This window comes from Fistularia commersonii, chromosome 16 (genome assembly GCF_037954325.1).
Source record: "Fistularia commersonii isolate RoL2024-O1a breed Wild chromosome 16, RoL_Fcom_v1.0, whole genome shotgun sequence".
NCBI classification, from domain to species: Eukaryota; Metazoa; Chordata; class Actinopteri; order Syngnathiformes; family Fistulariidae; genus Fistularia; species Fistularia commersonii.
The window spans coordinates 4,689,602-4,704,163 of NC_141299.1; the positions used below are offsets into that span (position 1 = coordinate 4,689,602).

General features: G+C 40.6%; 1 protein-coding gene across 9 annotated transcripts in view; it reads right to left on the reverse strand.

Annotated features, from left to right (window-relative positions):
- fryl (furry homolog, like) overlaps positions 1 to 14,562 on the reverse strand; it is a 66,973-nt gene that overhangs the window by 13,831 nt on the left and 38,580 nt on the right. For 6 of the 9 annotated variants that reach the window (XM_086162339.1, XM_086162338.1, XM_086162334.1 and 3 more), the window contains 38 exons: positions 14,443 to 14,551; positions 14,240 to 14,326; positions 13,974 to 14,145; positions 13,752 to 13,884; positions 13,562 to 13,669; positions 13,235 to 13,472; positions 12,907 to 13,083; positions 12,741 to 12,827; positions 12,382 to 12,650; positions 11,679 to 11,886; positions 11,395 to 11,519; positions 11,239 to 11,296; positions 11,063 to 11,154; positions 10,791 to 10,963; positions 10,527 to 10,687; positions 10,319 to 10,429; positions 9,703 to 9,857; positions 9,499 to 9,598; positions 9,246 to 9,414; positions 8,489 to 8,754; positions 8,265 to 8,405; positions 7,996 to 8,164; positions 7,835 to 7,919; positions 6,996 to 7,108; positions 6,759 to 6,909; positions 6,566 to 6,669; positions 6,273 to 6,455; positions 5,660 to 5,861; positions 5,221 to 5,342; positions 4,936 to 5,123; positions 4,676 to 4,770; positions 3,993 to 4,588; positions 3,367 to 3,635; positions 3,134 to 3,274; positions 1,240 to 1,440; positions 971 to 1,132; positions 738 to 848; positions 413 to 589 (listed from right to left, as the gene is read on the reverse strand). In XM_086162339.1, coding sequence (XP_086018465.1) covers positions 413 to 589; positions 738 to 848; positions 971 to 1,132; positions 1,240 to 1,440; positions 3,134 to 3,274; positions 3,367 to 3,635; positions 3,993 to 4,588; positions 4,676 to 4,770; positions 4,936 to 5,123; positions 5,221 to 5,342; positions 5,660 to 5,861; positions 6,273 to 6,455; positions 6,566 to 6,669; positions 6,759 to 6,909; positions 6,996 to 7,108; positions 7,835 to 7,919; positions 7,996 to 8,164; positions 8,265 to 8,405; positions 8,489 to 8,754; positions 9,246 to 9,414; positions 9,499 to 9,598; positions 9,703 to 9,857; positions 10,319 to 10,429; positions 10,527 to 10,687; positions 10,791 to 10,963; positions 11,063 to 11,154; positions 11,239 to 11,296; positions 11,395 to 11,519; positions 11,679 to 11,886; positions 12,382 to 12,650; positions 12,741 to 12,827; positions 12,907 to 13,083; positions 13,235 to 13,472; positions 13,562 to 13,669; positions 13,752 to 13,884; positions 13,974 to 14,145; positions 14,240 to 14,326; positions 14,443 to 14,551 — 6,208 coding nt within the window. The remainder of the gene's footprint in view (positions 1 to 412; positions 590 to 737; positions 849 to 970; positions 1,133 to 1,239; positions 1,441 to 3,133; positions 3,275 to 3,366; positions 3,636 to 3,992; positions 4,589 to 4,675; positions 4,771 to 4,935; positions 5,124 to 5,220; positions 5,343 to 5,659; positions 5,862 to 6,272; positions 6,456 to 6,565; positions 6,670 to 6,758; positions 6,910 to 6,995; positions 7,109 to 7,834; positions 7,920 to 7,995; positions 8,165 to 8,264; positions 8,406 to 8,488; positions 8,755 to 9,245; positions 9,415 to 9,498; positions 9,599 to 9,702; positions 9,858 to 10,318; positions 10,430 to 10,526; positions 10,688 to 10,790; positions 10,964 to 11,062; positions 11,155 to 11,238; positions 11,297 to 11,394; positions 11,520 to 11,678; positions 11,887 to 12,381; positions 12,651 to 12,740; positions 12,828 to 12,906; positions 13,084 to 13,234; positions 13,473 to 13,561; positions 13,670 to 13,751; positions 13,885 to 13,973; positions 14,146 to 14,239; positions 14,327 to 14,442; positions 14,552 to 14,562) is intronic. The other 3 variants (XM_086162340.1, XM_086162341.1, XM_086162342.1) reach the window with 1 other exon arrangement.

Genomic DNA, 14,562 nt, shown 5'->3' on the forward strand with positions numbered 1-14,562 from the left:
CTTACTGATCCACATAGTTACCTGTAACTCCTTGTGGCAAGAGAAGAGAAGGAATAAGTGTGTTATTAGACTAAAGACAGATTCAAAACAGACATTTTCCACAACAGGAAAAATTGGACACAAACCGGAATGTCATTGCTTATCAGGACCAAGATGGGTAAATAAAAAACTATAACATGTAAAGATGAGAGAAGGACTGAATCAACCATGAACATAATTGAAATTCCAGCTATGTGCAACTGAACTTGCATTAGTCCCAAAGCTTTTCTTTTATAATCATGATTTTGACAATTATGCTTTATTCTCCAAATATTTACATGATTCTTAAAATAATATTTCCATAATTGGAATATTGAAAGAGTAGTTTTGAGATTGCTGAATCTGTACTTGTATTTAAACTGTAAATTCTCACCTCAGCATCTTCTAATTCCACATCTAAAAAGTCAAAGTCCTTGAAGACACCAAACTGCTGCTCGCTGCCCATATCTTCTCCTTGCACCTCCTCTTCTCTGACCACTTCTTCCACCGTTGGAATTAGACTAGTTTGCTGGTCTGCAGAATCTAGGTCCTCACTGGATGAGAAAACCACCTGCACAGAAATAAAAGAGCCCTATGTTGTTAAACAGTAAAATAAAGCTGTTGTATCGCCATATCATTTTAATTGAAACTAAAGCAAACAACAAAAAAGTCAGGAACGACAAGAGTTTTCACAACATTAACATTGAATATACAGAGACCTTGTCTGAGGCTTTAGAGTAGGAGAGGAGTCTTACGGATGGATTTTTGGGAATGCCAGACTCTGGACCACATAAAGACAGAACATTCATGAGTCTCTCTCTGGTTCTTCTCTGTAAAAAAGAAAATGTGAAAAAAGACTTTAAAAAATTAGGTGGTGAAATTAGGTGGAGCATGACCAACCATCATCTGGTCTCCATGTTAGCTTGATATCATGAATTTCTGAACTTAGTACCTGGGAGAGTTGGGGTCTCTTCCAGCTCACTGGTACTAGACCATTAGAATTTGAGCCAGATGAGGTAGAAGAAGTACTTCTGGTTACTGCTATAACCTGTGGTTTTCCATTGCGACCTGCTGCACTACGCTGATCACCATATTTATGACCTATGATAGGTGTCTGTAACATTAGATAAATGGTAAGTATAACAGGTGACAATATTGAAACAGACACACTGTATATAAGAAATAAACAGAATATCAGTTGAGACTGAGGAAGAGACGCACCTCTGAAATGTCAAAGTGGAAGTCTAGGGTTTTGCCAGGTAGCTCCTTGGATGAATTGTTGAATATGCGCGTAAAAGCAATTTCAGGTGAGCCACATGATTCTGTGCTATAAGAGCGCTGCACATCATCTGGAACAACAAGGCTGGCTGAGCGAGAAACTACCAGCTTCAAAATGTTTTGGGCCTCCTTCCAATGTGGGCTCTGAAAAGCAACAAAACACAGAAATATGAGAAATGAGAAATGTTCCGCTATAAATTATCAAATGAGCCCTTTATGCATGTCAGAATGTGCTTTTCCTCACGATGCCGAAACCATCTGCCACTTATGGTATCGCCACACAAAACATCTCTGAAGACATTTGTACTTCGTTTTAAAAGATCACCAAACAAATGCATCTCGGAGTGCACATTGGTGCCCATGCCCTGACCGATTCTTTATGCACAAATACAATGCCACATATAAAAGCCAGTTAGTATAATCCAGTACAGAATGGGCCTGAGGCAGTAGTGGTGTAACTGCTGTCAACTATAGCAGTGAGAGAGGCATACTGAAAATAGCACTGTGGGTCACGGCTGTTAAAGGGCTTCCACAAAGGACTGTGACTGTTTCAATACTGCATGTCAACAATGATCCTGTCACATGTTGTTCATGTGTCACACTTTACCAACCACCTCATTTCAGCATTGACTGGTAGTATGCCAATATATGCCAAGAAGAAGAAGAAATGTTTATTGTCCCAAAAGTTATACATAGAGCCAAACATCAGCTAAATTTGACCACCGCATTTAACCCATCATGGATGAACCATTAGTAAATGGCAGCTAAGGAACAGTACCAGGGGAGCAGCTAGGAGTTCAGTGTCTTGCTCAACAACACTTCGACAGGTTAGGAGGATCCGAGAATCAAACCAGCAAAGGACGACCACTCTAACCTCCTGCGCCACACCACCCCTAAAAAGATGGATTGACGTTGTCGCCAGGATATACCATGCAACTAATACAAAACGTTTTACCTGCTTTGGATTGTGACCTATGCTGGATTTTTGAAGTGAAGTGACAGATCAACATTTGAAAGTGGATGATTTTTGATCAAATTTATTCTGAAAAAAGTATCTGTATTAGTAAATTTACAGCAAACTGTCAGTAAATGCACTAGTTATTACAACCATAATTGCTTCGGAGGTGAAAGACAAACTACTTGCTATTTATTCTGACTCATTTCAACACATATGAGTGATTTGTCTTTAAAACCTGCTGGACAGAGATCCAGTGTCAGATGTTAACTACATTTTGTTGAGACCAAAAAATTTGGAATTAGAAAGCAGTTTAGAGCCAAAGTGCCAACAAAATATCAAAATACAGTTAGGATGTCACCACTTGGATGGCATTTAACCTTTGATTTCGCACAAAAAAACTGCCATTTTTTTTTTATTTGACAACACATGCACATAGAACTTTGTCTACCTAATATTACAGTTAGATTGGCCCAGTAATTTGCTGAGAATTAATGTACACGTAACCTGTGTTTTTAATTTAAATGTTGGCTTGAAAAAAAAAACAAAACTGATTTTACTAACATCCTAACAAAGAGCCACTGGCATGAAAGTGAAATCAATAATCAACTATTAAAACTGTCTAATAAATATATTCATCTGGCTTTCATTTAATAAACTTGGTCAAAAATCCATTAAGTTCATGCGTATCAGAAAGAGGAAAATTATGTCATGCAACTAAACATGATTATCGGTAATATAGCTTTTATTCTGAGTTTCACATTCAATGAGCAAGTGAAATAGTGAGTGATACTATATTTGTGATAACATTAATGAAATGCAACAATTTCACTATGATGTTCAACATAGAATATGAATGCTGATAATACAGCCTAGGCTCACCTGCACATATTTGCCAATGATCTTCATTATCTCCAGGTTAAACTGTTTGACGGGGGCTGCTGAGAGATCAATGTGACTCAGGAGGCTGTAGATAATCTGCAGCAAAGACTGCTGCATACTGGGGAGGCCCTTCTCCAGCAACTAAGGCACACATATAAACATTTATAGTCAGAAATAATCTCACAGAGGTGGATTTCACCAAGACTGTCAAGTTTTACTTTATTGTGGCATACCTCAGCGAGGTAAGTGACAAGGTTCAAAGTTATCTCTGCAAAGGCATCATGAAGGTAGCGGCAGACCACGTTAATCCAGTTGCTGCAGTCTCTGGAATAGCTGTGTGTACTATACAGGCTCATCATATGAGCCAAGTTGGAGAGTGTAGCAGACTTCTCATCCGCACACACTTTAGCTATCTTGTCAGCTGTCTCCTTACAGAAGGGAGTTGGGCTGTCAAAGTGCTGAATGAGATGTGGTAGGAGGCACAGGATATTCAAAGGAAAACCTGCAGATAATTCCAGAGACAATAAATCAATGACATGAATCAGATATTAAGGATTAGTTAAAACTGAGGTGTTATCTTCACTGATTTAACATTTGCGCTTGAAAAATTACTTCAGGAAAAAAGGAGGCTAGGCATTGAAATCTTTCAATGATCTAGTCCTGATATGGTCAAAATGTGAAGTTTATACTATATGTATACAAGGAAAAATCTCTAAATGAAATGTAGTGTGAAGCCCATGTGTCCATGACTAAACCTGAGCTGTGACGAAATATTCAAACTGCTGTGTTTCAGACTCATAACACCTTCAACAGTAGAAAAACTTGACGTACTTCAACATCTGTAGTAAAAAAAGTTTACCCGCCACTTGAGATGGATCAACTAATGTGTGTCTGGAGACACTGATTAGTTTGCTGAGCAGGTGAATGGTGAGCTCCTGAGTAGAAGCAGAGGTGAAGCCCTTCAGGAAAAGTTGCAGGAGACCAGGGTAGCTGTACCACTTTAGCTTGGCCTGAATCCTCTCCAGATGTTCTTGACTGTCAGCCCGATCCAAAGGCAGCTGGCCCAACAGTTTATTTAGTAGCCTCAGGGCTAAAAGATACTCAAACTCATAGTCTGATTCCAGTAATGAGGCAGCAATCCAGAATACTGTTGCCATCAGATTTGAAGGGTCCACAGGAGGAGTGGCATCCCCTCCTGGACCCCCTCCTCCTCCCAGTGATGATAAGCTTCGAGTACGGGCTAGATTTCCATGGCTTCCGCCAAGTCGGTCTGCAATGTCTAAAGTGTTACATCTACGTCTGTCAGCTTTCCGTTCACCCATCAGATTGGCTCGGAGAGAGTTGCTGCGAGTATGGACATAATGGAAAAGACCACTACTGCTCAGGTTAAGCTGACCTGTACTTTTTCTGTTGGCAGCAAACTTTGGCCCCAACAAGTGATCACAAGTAGAAGTTCTGTAAACAAAAGCAAAAATTTGGTGTTTTTCTATGGACAAAAGCTAACTTGAGCAAAACATGATAAGATGAAATGGAAATACATACTGTACTAAGGCAGTAAGGAGATCGTAATTTTTAACTGTGTCTGCTAGTGTGTCAATGCCTGACTCCAGTGTCAGAAGTAGTTCTATGACAAAGCCCTAGGGAGAAGAAACATCAGCATTTAACATAAGGGACAATAACTGATCATGATTGATCTTGAACCTTTTCAAATTCTGAAAATCAATACAATATTTTGCAGTTAAACCACTGTATATCTGTTTTGATTGTATATCTTTCAGGACAAAACAAAATCATTTTCTGACCTGAGCCTCCTCTCCAGGGTCTCCCACAGTCTCTACAAGCCTGGAGAGTATGTCAGACAGTGTAGCAGGAGTCAGTGGTTGTTTGAGTGCCCTGAAAATCTGGAAGGAGCGACCAGCATAGTGACGAGAAGAACATAAAAGAGCGGTTTGGAGAGCTACTTCGCTTAGCAATGATTCCAGCTGGAAACCTGAAAAATGAAAAATAAAATAATTAAGTAAACAGTTCACCCGATAAAATATATGTTCAACTCAGGACAAGTCAGCAACCTTTTAAATCACACAAACCTGACTGGGAACGCTTGAAGACTGTTACAACATGTCTGACGAAAACACTCAGCCGGTCAGCACTTTTAATGTTAGGGTTCTTGGGTGACACATCCTCGTGGTTCCAGAGTGGTCCTCGCTTCCTAAATAACCAGTAAACAATCACAAATACACCAGGCTATTGCACAACGGACAAAAGATGTTTTCATCACAGCAAGGCAAAGGATCAAATATGACACCAAATCCCAAAATCAAACCCATGCAATGTAGAAATACCCAATCTCTTTAAACAGCAATGGAAGCATGGAAGCAAATAATTGAACATAATGAGTGACATGGTATAAAATACCTTGATTGTTATTATTTATAAAAGTTTTTGCAACAGCCCATGTTAGGCTGAAAGGGAAAACAATCGAGTAGCAACTATATGAATTGGAATGCATATTAATGCTCATCTCACCTTGAGGTAATGAACTCAATAAGAGCTTTGACCTTTTCATCCTGTTCAGCAGTAGCATCAACTTCACTGATGAGTGTGGGTGAGAGATGGGATAGAGCAGTTCCACCCGTCCCAAGACTTATACTCGATGACGTGGAGCTCGAGCTGAGACCAGAATCTGTCATAGGTGATGGCTGACAGTCTGGTAAAACTTCCTGGACTCCTGTGGTTACAATACACATCTTAACTGAAGGCATCTTGACATTGCTATCGTCTTCATCATTTACACTTATATGAGTCTCTTCTCTTGTAGGAGACAGGAAGCGAAGATTACGGTATCACATATTTTTTTCTGGGGACTTTTTATTCTATGTTCACCAGTAGCCGGCTTCTGTTCAATTAATTACATTCTGTTAGAAAGAGAAGGTGGGGCTATGTCTTTGCTGATATCTAATAATTAACTTAATCAACAACACAACTAATGAATATATATATACATATATATATATATATATATGTATATATATATTCTAGAGAACAAAATTATTTGTCTTCAGGCTCTGTTAGGGCACATTTCTGGTAACACATAGGGTTCATCCATTATAATTCAGTTGCCCTTTCTTCCAGAACTGACCTGTGAGGTTTAACTCTGGAGCTACTGGCTTCACCGTCAAGACTCTGGGATCATTGTACTCTCTGTTGCGTAAAAGCACCATGGCAACAGACTGAATGCTGCTATTTGCTCCCTGCACCACAAGGAGGTGCAGTAGTAGGCGTTTGCAGTGCTCATAGACCTCTGGGTGCTGATGATCAAACCCTGGAGAAAATCAAACAAAGGTATGCATAATATGAATTAACTCATCTTGGTTTGTTAGAATGAATAAGTCGAAATAGGTATCTGCAAAAACCATTAAGTGCATGAGTTACCTATAAAAATTGCATGCAGCAAAAGGTGCAGATAGGCACTCCACTCCACTTTGACCCCATGATCCACAATGAGGTCTGTTAGTAGGATGACTGCAATGTTGCATCTGGAAAATAACAAAACAAAACAAACTACTGACTAGGTACATTTTTAGTGTTATGAAGAGGGGAGGTATAGGTATAGGGAATGCTGTACCTGTGTAGGGGCACAGCAGGGGCATTTGTCTCTGGCAGATAATCTACCAGAGGAGACCAGCAGCCTCCTGTTGGTGGGAAAGGGAGAGGCTCCGGACGGTTGTGATCCATGACTTTTAAACGCCAGTTAGCATAAAGAGGCATGGAGTCACCTGGAGCAGAGAATTACCAGAAACATTGATATTTTGTTATTTTAACACAGTGGTTTCACATGGAGATGCACAAGGTGTTTGCTTACTCTTCTCTTCTTCATATGAGCCACCAGAGCTGCTGCTGTAACGAGACTCCAGACGGTGGTGCTGGCGGTTGATGTTAGTATTCAGACCACCATAGATATCCAAATGAGTGTAACTGAAAACCACACACGTTATTCGTAAGTTTTCATTTATTTCATCATACCTGCAAAAAATGGTTGTCAGTAGCTCTAAAATGTACTTTTGCACATTGTTTAACCTCTATGCTGCTTGGTGTGAACTGTTCTATATTAATACAGATGTACTCACAGAGGTAAGCAAAAGTGGGGAGCTATTTATTGCCTCGCTAACCTGGTGTCTCAGATCAAAATTAACTACAAAAATCTGAGTCAAAATGTTTTTGCTATTAACCCCATAAATTTGTCTGTATCAAAAAACTGCATTGTGCCTAATATCTATACCTCAGGTACTGGAAAGTTGAAATTAGACATTGATAAGTATCCAAGTATAAAATGACCACGGATCCACATGATGAGTCAAAATTCTTTGTACAAATTTTATAGTGTTAAGATAAAATCTCAAGATGATTTTATCTTATTCTGAAGGTAACAATTAATTAATATAAATCAATACCAATTGTGTAGGGATTTATAAAAGTGTAGTTGATGGGACGCTATTTTAGTAGCATTGATAAAGCAATGCATATATCTTGTCAAAAGACACAGACTGAAGGCCTGCTCTCCTATTTTTTTCTTCCAAAGTAAAACAAAACTGATACTAGGACACAGTAGATAAGAGCTTTTTTTCTAACAGTTTTGGAGAGCTATGACAACAGATCACATTTGTATTTGTAAAAAGCATGGCTAAATGAACTAAATGCTACCTGTCCTCCATGTTTGAATCTTTGATTTTGCTGTCATGATGACTGTCATTTCCTGGCACCATGGTATTGCTGCTGGAGGTTGTTCCTGATGGGGGACATGAAATCTTAAAACATCTAACATGGACAAGCTGTTAAGTACTGTATTTGTAAAGCTCACTTACCTGAGGTGACGGAGGGAATCTTGTAACTGGAGGTGATGCGGTAATATGGGGGGTTGTCCATGTGAGTGACAGCTGAGTTAACAGCATCTGTCAACTCCAGCTCAGACATCAACTCCTCCAGCAGCTGCATAGTCTTATCTCTGCCCAGGTAAACCACCACTCGTTTTACCTTAACATACACAAGTAAACAGGTTGTTAACATGAGAAAATAATGGCAGCCATGGCCATTATGACAAGATATATAGCATAATGGAAATGCTGCGACTTACATAGGGCAAAAGGCTAGGGTCACTGCTGACTCCTGACATACTAATGAGAAAATGAAGAATGATTTTGAGGTTTTTCGGCCAGCTGTCTGCTAACGTGGTCCACACATTCTCTATCTCTGACCAAGCAAACTCATCCCCGTACTGCAAATACAGAGAAATTTATCAATGACTTCAGCGACATCACTTCATTTAATATGACCACATATATTCATTAGCAGACTTACCTTAGCTGTCATGAACATGAGATTGTTTAGCACCATGGTTGTTGCACGGGGAGACCCCCAGCCCTCTCCATGGAGCCAGCGACGGCAGTTGACCATCATTTCTCGGTCATGTGTGTCTTCATCCTCCTCACCACTACAGCAATCCTCTGGCCGCCGTGAAGCGGGTTTGAAGTCAACCAGCTCCACATTGTTCATCCAAGGCAGGAGGTAGTGCAACATTACCTGACGACCACCAGGGTGTGCTGTCTGGATACGCTGGCTTACCTCTGTAAAAGGATCAAAAAGGTAGTTGATAATGGTAATACATCATTTTGACATTTATCACATGCCTAACCAATGCAGCAACGACACACTGTTGGACACTTAAAAGCAATGGTGCTGTCCAAAACTTTTGGGAAAACCAGAGTGGATCTACAGCTCAGTGAGCAAATGTGCAGGGAAACTAAACTCTACAACAAAAAGGTGAATTTTAGAAGTCTAAAGGGTTTTGTGGTTCGAGATGTTTTCTTTCTGTGAGGAAGCAGTCCAGTGTTTAAGATTTCCGGCCTGAACGATACTAAAGATGCAAAATGTCAAATGCTGATAATTTTGACCATCTTATCAGGCCCATCAGCACAAAGTGAAGACAGTTCACACCACACAAGCCAAACTTGCTAGATTTCAGGCTACCGAATAGTGGTAAAATGGTTTTATGACACACAATAGGCTAAAACCTAATGTCACAGCTAAAAGATGTTGGGTAATTGATATCACAAACCTGAGAAGATGGGTAGAGTCAGTTCGGGGTAAGTCCTTGCAAGCTCTTCAGACAGCTGGTAGTAAGACACTGAGTAGAGATGTGGCAGCGGTGAGGGAGGGGTCAGAATGCCATCTGTTCGTAGGATCTCCAATTTATGCGCATATCGGAAGAGCTTGGGTTCCAGGATCTGTTTACAACACATAAACTATCGTCAGTGATCTATGATGAGTAACGCAGTAACGTTGAGCTAATGACTAAACTCTTTACTTACTTGTAATAGCTGCATTGCCACCTCGTAGATATCCCTGGAAGAATCAGCTGCCTTGAACAGAATCAGGTTCAGCAGCACTACAGTGTCAAATTGATAATCCCTGGAAGAAAATAATGAAATATAGAGTTTGAGATGCACTCATTTGGTGTAACAGGATAAACATACACAAATTGATTGCCTAGGAATACTGAGACAGTTTAGTACCTGTTGTGAAAGACATTGGCAATGGCCCTGAAGCAACCAGCAGCCACACGGCGGGAACCAGTGTAACAGCGATCGACAGCCCAAAACATGAGATTGCTCTGGTCTGGATTCAGCTCCAGCAGCAGCATCACAGCCTCACAACCCAGCTGATGAACCTGTCAGCCATGCAGAAAATGTTAGAACCATGGGTGCGACAGACATCACATCGTATTTATGATATTATAAATACTCTATCAGAATAATTTTTTCATGTCTCAATTTTTGCAGATGGAACAGTAAATCAAAAAGTGTACTTGGGGGATATATCTCCTCAATAGATGTTATTTGAGATCTGTCATCATTTCATTGTGGAGACCTGTGACAAACACTAACCTTTTGCAATACCATTGACCACCACTGTGATGTGCTATTGAACAACTATGAGATTTTTTTGATCACAACTTTGAATGCTGAAGTTTTGTGGAAGGGTCACATAAAACTGTTCATGATAAGTCATTTTTGACTTGCTTTCTTGAATGGTTTACTTGTACTTAACCACCTAAACAGTATTCTACATACATATAAAAACAATTGTATATAACCAGGTGATGAACAATACTGTGCAGCGTTTCCATACCTTCTTATCCTGAGAATCCAGGATATTATCCAGCCACTTGTAGAGGTAGCCATCAGAAGAGAGGCCAACATTGTCAGCTACTGGTCCACAACACAACACTGCAGACATGGCCTAAAGGGATAGATATAGCTCTCAGTAAACAACAATAATAGTTTTGTGGGCAGAACATAGACTAAGAGTAATATATTGTGCATGGATTTTTCTGTACCTTTAATGCACAGTACTGATGGCGATTGATCTGCATATTTCTATCACTGTAGCGATCCAGGGGGGTGAACATGATGCTGAAGGGACCAGCCCAGTGACTAAAGAGCATGAAGAGACTGTGCCGCAGTGACTGCTGGGGAAATATGGTCCTTCTCTGGTGTACTAAAAGCAACACATTTGATATAGAGACAAAAAGTTTAATAGATTCTCAAATTACTTATATAGCATGTTTTTAAATCATTAATATAAGAGCTAAAAGACATACCTGGAACATTCTGTATGATATTGGCGACAAGTGCACTGAAGTGACATCGAATGTCCTTCAGTGTGTCAGAGTCCTTGTCATTTTCAGCCTCAAGCAACTGCCTGGTCAAATCAACATACTCAAGCAGTGTGCCATTCAGAGAGTGGCTTTCTCCATCTAATCCTCCGCTGGCTCTTTAAAAAACAACAATAATATATAGAAGATACTTAGATTATTTTGCCAGAAATATACTACAACAAATTATACAAACAAAAACAGTTCTGGATACTTACACCTGACTGATGACACCAGCATCGGCCAGTAGCTCAAATATCCTGACCAGCTGGACCCTGAGGATGTCACGACGCCTGCGTCGCTTCATGTTCTGCAGCACAGAGAAAATCATTATCATTTAGTCTATCTTTAAAAAAAGAAATAAAGTAAACGGGGATGTTATCACAGCACTTACTTCAGGTCTTCTTTCAAGAGCTTCTTTTATGATGGGATTTAGCTCCTCAATTAATTCTCTAAAAGACAGGAACATTATATTCAGATTTTTTTGGGGTATACTAAATATTCCAAAGAGGATAAGATGAAACAATGAACTGTGTGGGGCGTCTTTTACCTGAAGGCAATGGGGTTGGTCCTGCCAAGCCCCAACACAAGAGACTCTGTGATGTCCATGCTCTCAGAGCGCATCATTGGAACAATGTGTTTAAAAAGGGATGAGGGGGAGGGAGTGCCAACAATCTATAAGGAAAGAGAAATGACATGGTAATACCCAAGAATATATCGTTTACTGCGCTAGCACGATATTGTTACAAACGTCATTCCCATAAAACAATCTTAGTGGACTTTGCATTCACACTGAGCACACATTTCAAGACCTTGAATCTTTCTTCTACTAACCTTTGAATCATAACTGTAGCCACTGTCCGGTGTAGACGCCAGCGTCTCAGGTGGGGAGCAGCGGACGGAGCCAGAGGTGGAGGATGAGGAACACACTGGTGAGGAGGAGGAGGCAGAGCTACAGCAGAGAATCAGGTAGTTCCTCCAAAGACCAACATAGGAGTCACTGCTGTTCAGACTGTTCACTTTCTTTGCATTGATAGGACTACTGTGGGTGTACAAACAAGAAAGATAATAGATTTAGTCAAAGTGTAGAACTGCATATACCACTTGGCCAATACTACAGTAGTTGCCAGATATTTAACCCATTTAGAAAAACATGGATTGCATAATTTTCCATCATGTTCAAAGTACATAGAAGAATATGGTAACCACTGTTAAAATGGTACACGGAAGAAAATACATTTTCTGAAATTTATAGAAAGACTGGGTTGCCCTCTGCAGAGGATGAAGCTGAACTCTCTGCCTTTACCTCAGTTGTGTATATATCTATGTACGGAGCTTGAGAGGAATTGATAATTGCTAGCTAATATGTGCATGATTTGGCGAATTATTTTGTGTTAAACCTGAGCTATATTTCTAATGCATTGCATGAAAGCAAAAGTATGCTAATCTTAATTCAAAGTATATGACATCATGAGTATGAAAGATGGCTTTCATGTACAAATATAACACACATTACTATGGGCTTGAGGAGACATACTTGATGTCAACTTGTGGAGAGAGTAGTTGTAGACGAGTGTAGGCAAACATCCAGGCATAGTTGATGGCAGTTGGGCAATGTTTGGGTAAGTTCTCCTGCCGCAAGTAGCTGGAAAAGCTGATGACCCAGGGGTCCTGGCCCTGGGTGACATGGGCAAACACCCAGATGTGTGAGGGACTCACAACATCAAACTGGTGGCTGATGGGAGATGAGCTCCACTCTGCCAGTGTCTGAAGATCAATCCCACTGGGACAGTAGAGCAAGTTCGTCTGCAGAGGGGGAGAAAAATAAGTCGGATAAGCTAAGTCTCAGAAAATATGAATGTGTTTGATTGAATTAGCAAGGAAAGACATTTCTACCTGGTCAGCTCCAGTGAGATGAATAAAGCTCTCCAACACTGAAGCACTTAACCTATCCATTACATCAATGGCAAGTTCCTCATCTCCCTGAATAAATGGAGACAGAACAATTTTCAGAATACTGCTTGTGGTAAAAACATAATTGGTTTGAGATTACTGCGGTTACCTTGCCAATGCCCAGTGCAGTGTGCAGAGCACGGACCTCCTTAAGAACATTGACAGCCAGCCTGCGTGTGGCTGGGCGGCAGCTGCAAAGAACCACCATTGCTAAACCTTCCACCACATGGAGCACGCCCAGTGAATGAGTACGCTCCAGGGAGAGAGAGTGACCACTGCAGGAACCCTGTGTCAGACAACTGATGTTTAATAATAGATCATGACTTTAAGACATTTGACATTAAGATTAATGCAATTATCCAAATCTAAGAATACATAGTCCAAGAATGTGCAGTTTTTCATGATAAATGTAATGAAGGTAACCAGTCTTGACAAACCTGTGCTTCGTAGCTTTTATTGCTGCTCTGCACTGCCTGCCTCCATTGGCTGATGAGCTGCAGTAGCATCTTGACAGCATTGTCCAATAGTGTGGGGTGGACATCTGTCACTTCTCGAACAATAAAGTAGACAAACCCCGAGAGTACATCCTCACGCCACTCTGGGAAGTCAACCATCAGGGCCTGAAGAGTTGTGAAGGCTAAGCCACGTAGCTCCTCATCCATATGGATAGTCAGTCTGGTAATAAAATAGAGGAAGGGCCAGTCATCAAAAGACATGTAAACTGGGCAGTGACATATCTGAAACAAAGTAAATCTGTCAAGTACTTTGCTAGAAGCTCTATAAGGTCTTGTCTGCTCATGCCATCTGGTATCAATCTTGGGATAGCAGCAACGCATGTGCGGAACAGATCGATCTTTGGCTTCCTCTCTCCCCTGAAAAGTAAAAATCACTTTATGACATCCTGTTAAACATTGGACTTGAATGTTAACACAAGAATCAGTTTTTTTTACACACGTGATCATGTCCTCGGGCTCCTTGTTGGACATTTGTACATTGGTCATGCTCATGGAGCGTCCCACCTCCTTGTCTAGGTGTCGTAGGATATTATCAAGGGCCTTCCTTACTTGTGGGTAGTACAGTGACATACCTGGAAACATTCAGCAGTCAGACGCTATCACCAAGAGGGCATGCAATTCACATTGTTCTTAAGAGTGCAATCTTAAGGACTTAACATACCTATGACCTTGGCTTCTTCATCGGTGAGAGTGGTGTTCAAAAAGATCTTTTTGACTCGTAGCGTGTTGCCAGAGGGCATGATGATGCCTGTGGTTGGCATAGGAGGCTCCCCATCTTTCTGCTGTAAGCTGTCAGCGATTACCAAGAAAGCTCGTAGACCAATATTCATTCTCTGTCATGGCAGAATGATGGAGGGAATGTGAGGAATGAAGTACCAATATAAAGAGCAGTAACACAGTCAGATAAAAGAGGTGTTTATGCTTTACCTCTGGATTGATGGTGAATGTTTTGTGAGACTTGCCCACACAAAGGAGGTCATAGATAATCTCCTTCATTGCAAAGTCCAGTCTTTCCTATGAAAAGCACAGAGAATGCTGACAAGATTAGAAATCAATAATGGTTTCCATGACAAATGCTCATTTTTGACTCAGCAGTGAAGTTTAGGTGTTATTTCATGCACCAAGGCTACCTGAGCTATGAACTGGATGATCTTGACAAATATGTTGAGAGGTGTGTCCCTAGGCACTACACTGCGGGAGCCTTTGGGAAAAAGTGCTGAAACGATGCTGAGTAGTCGACTAGTAGAAGA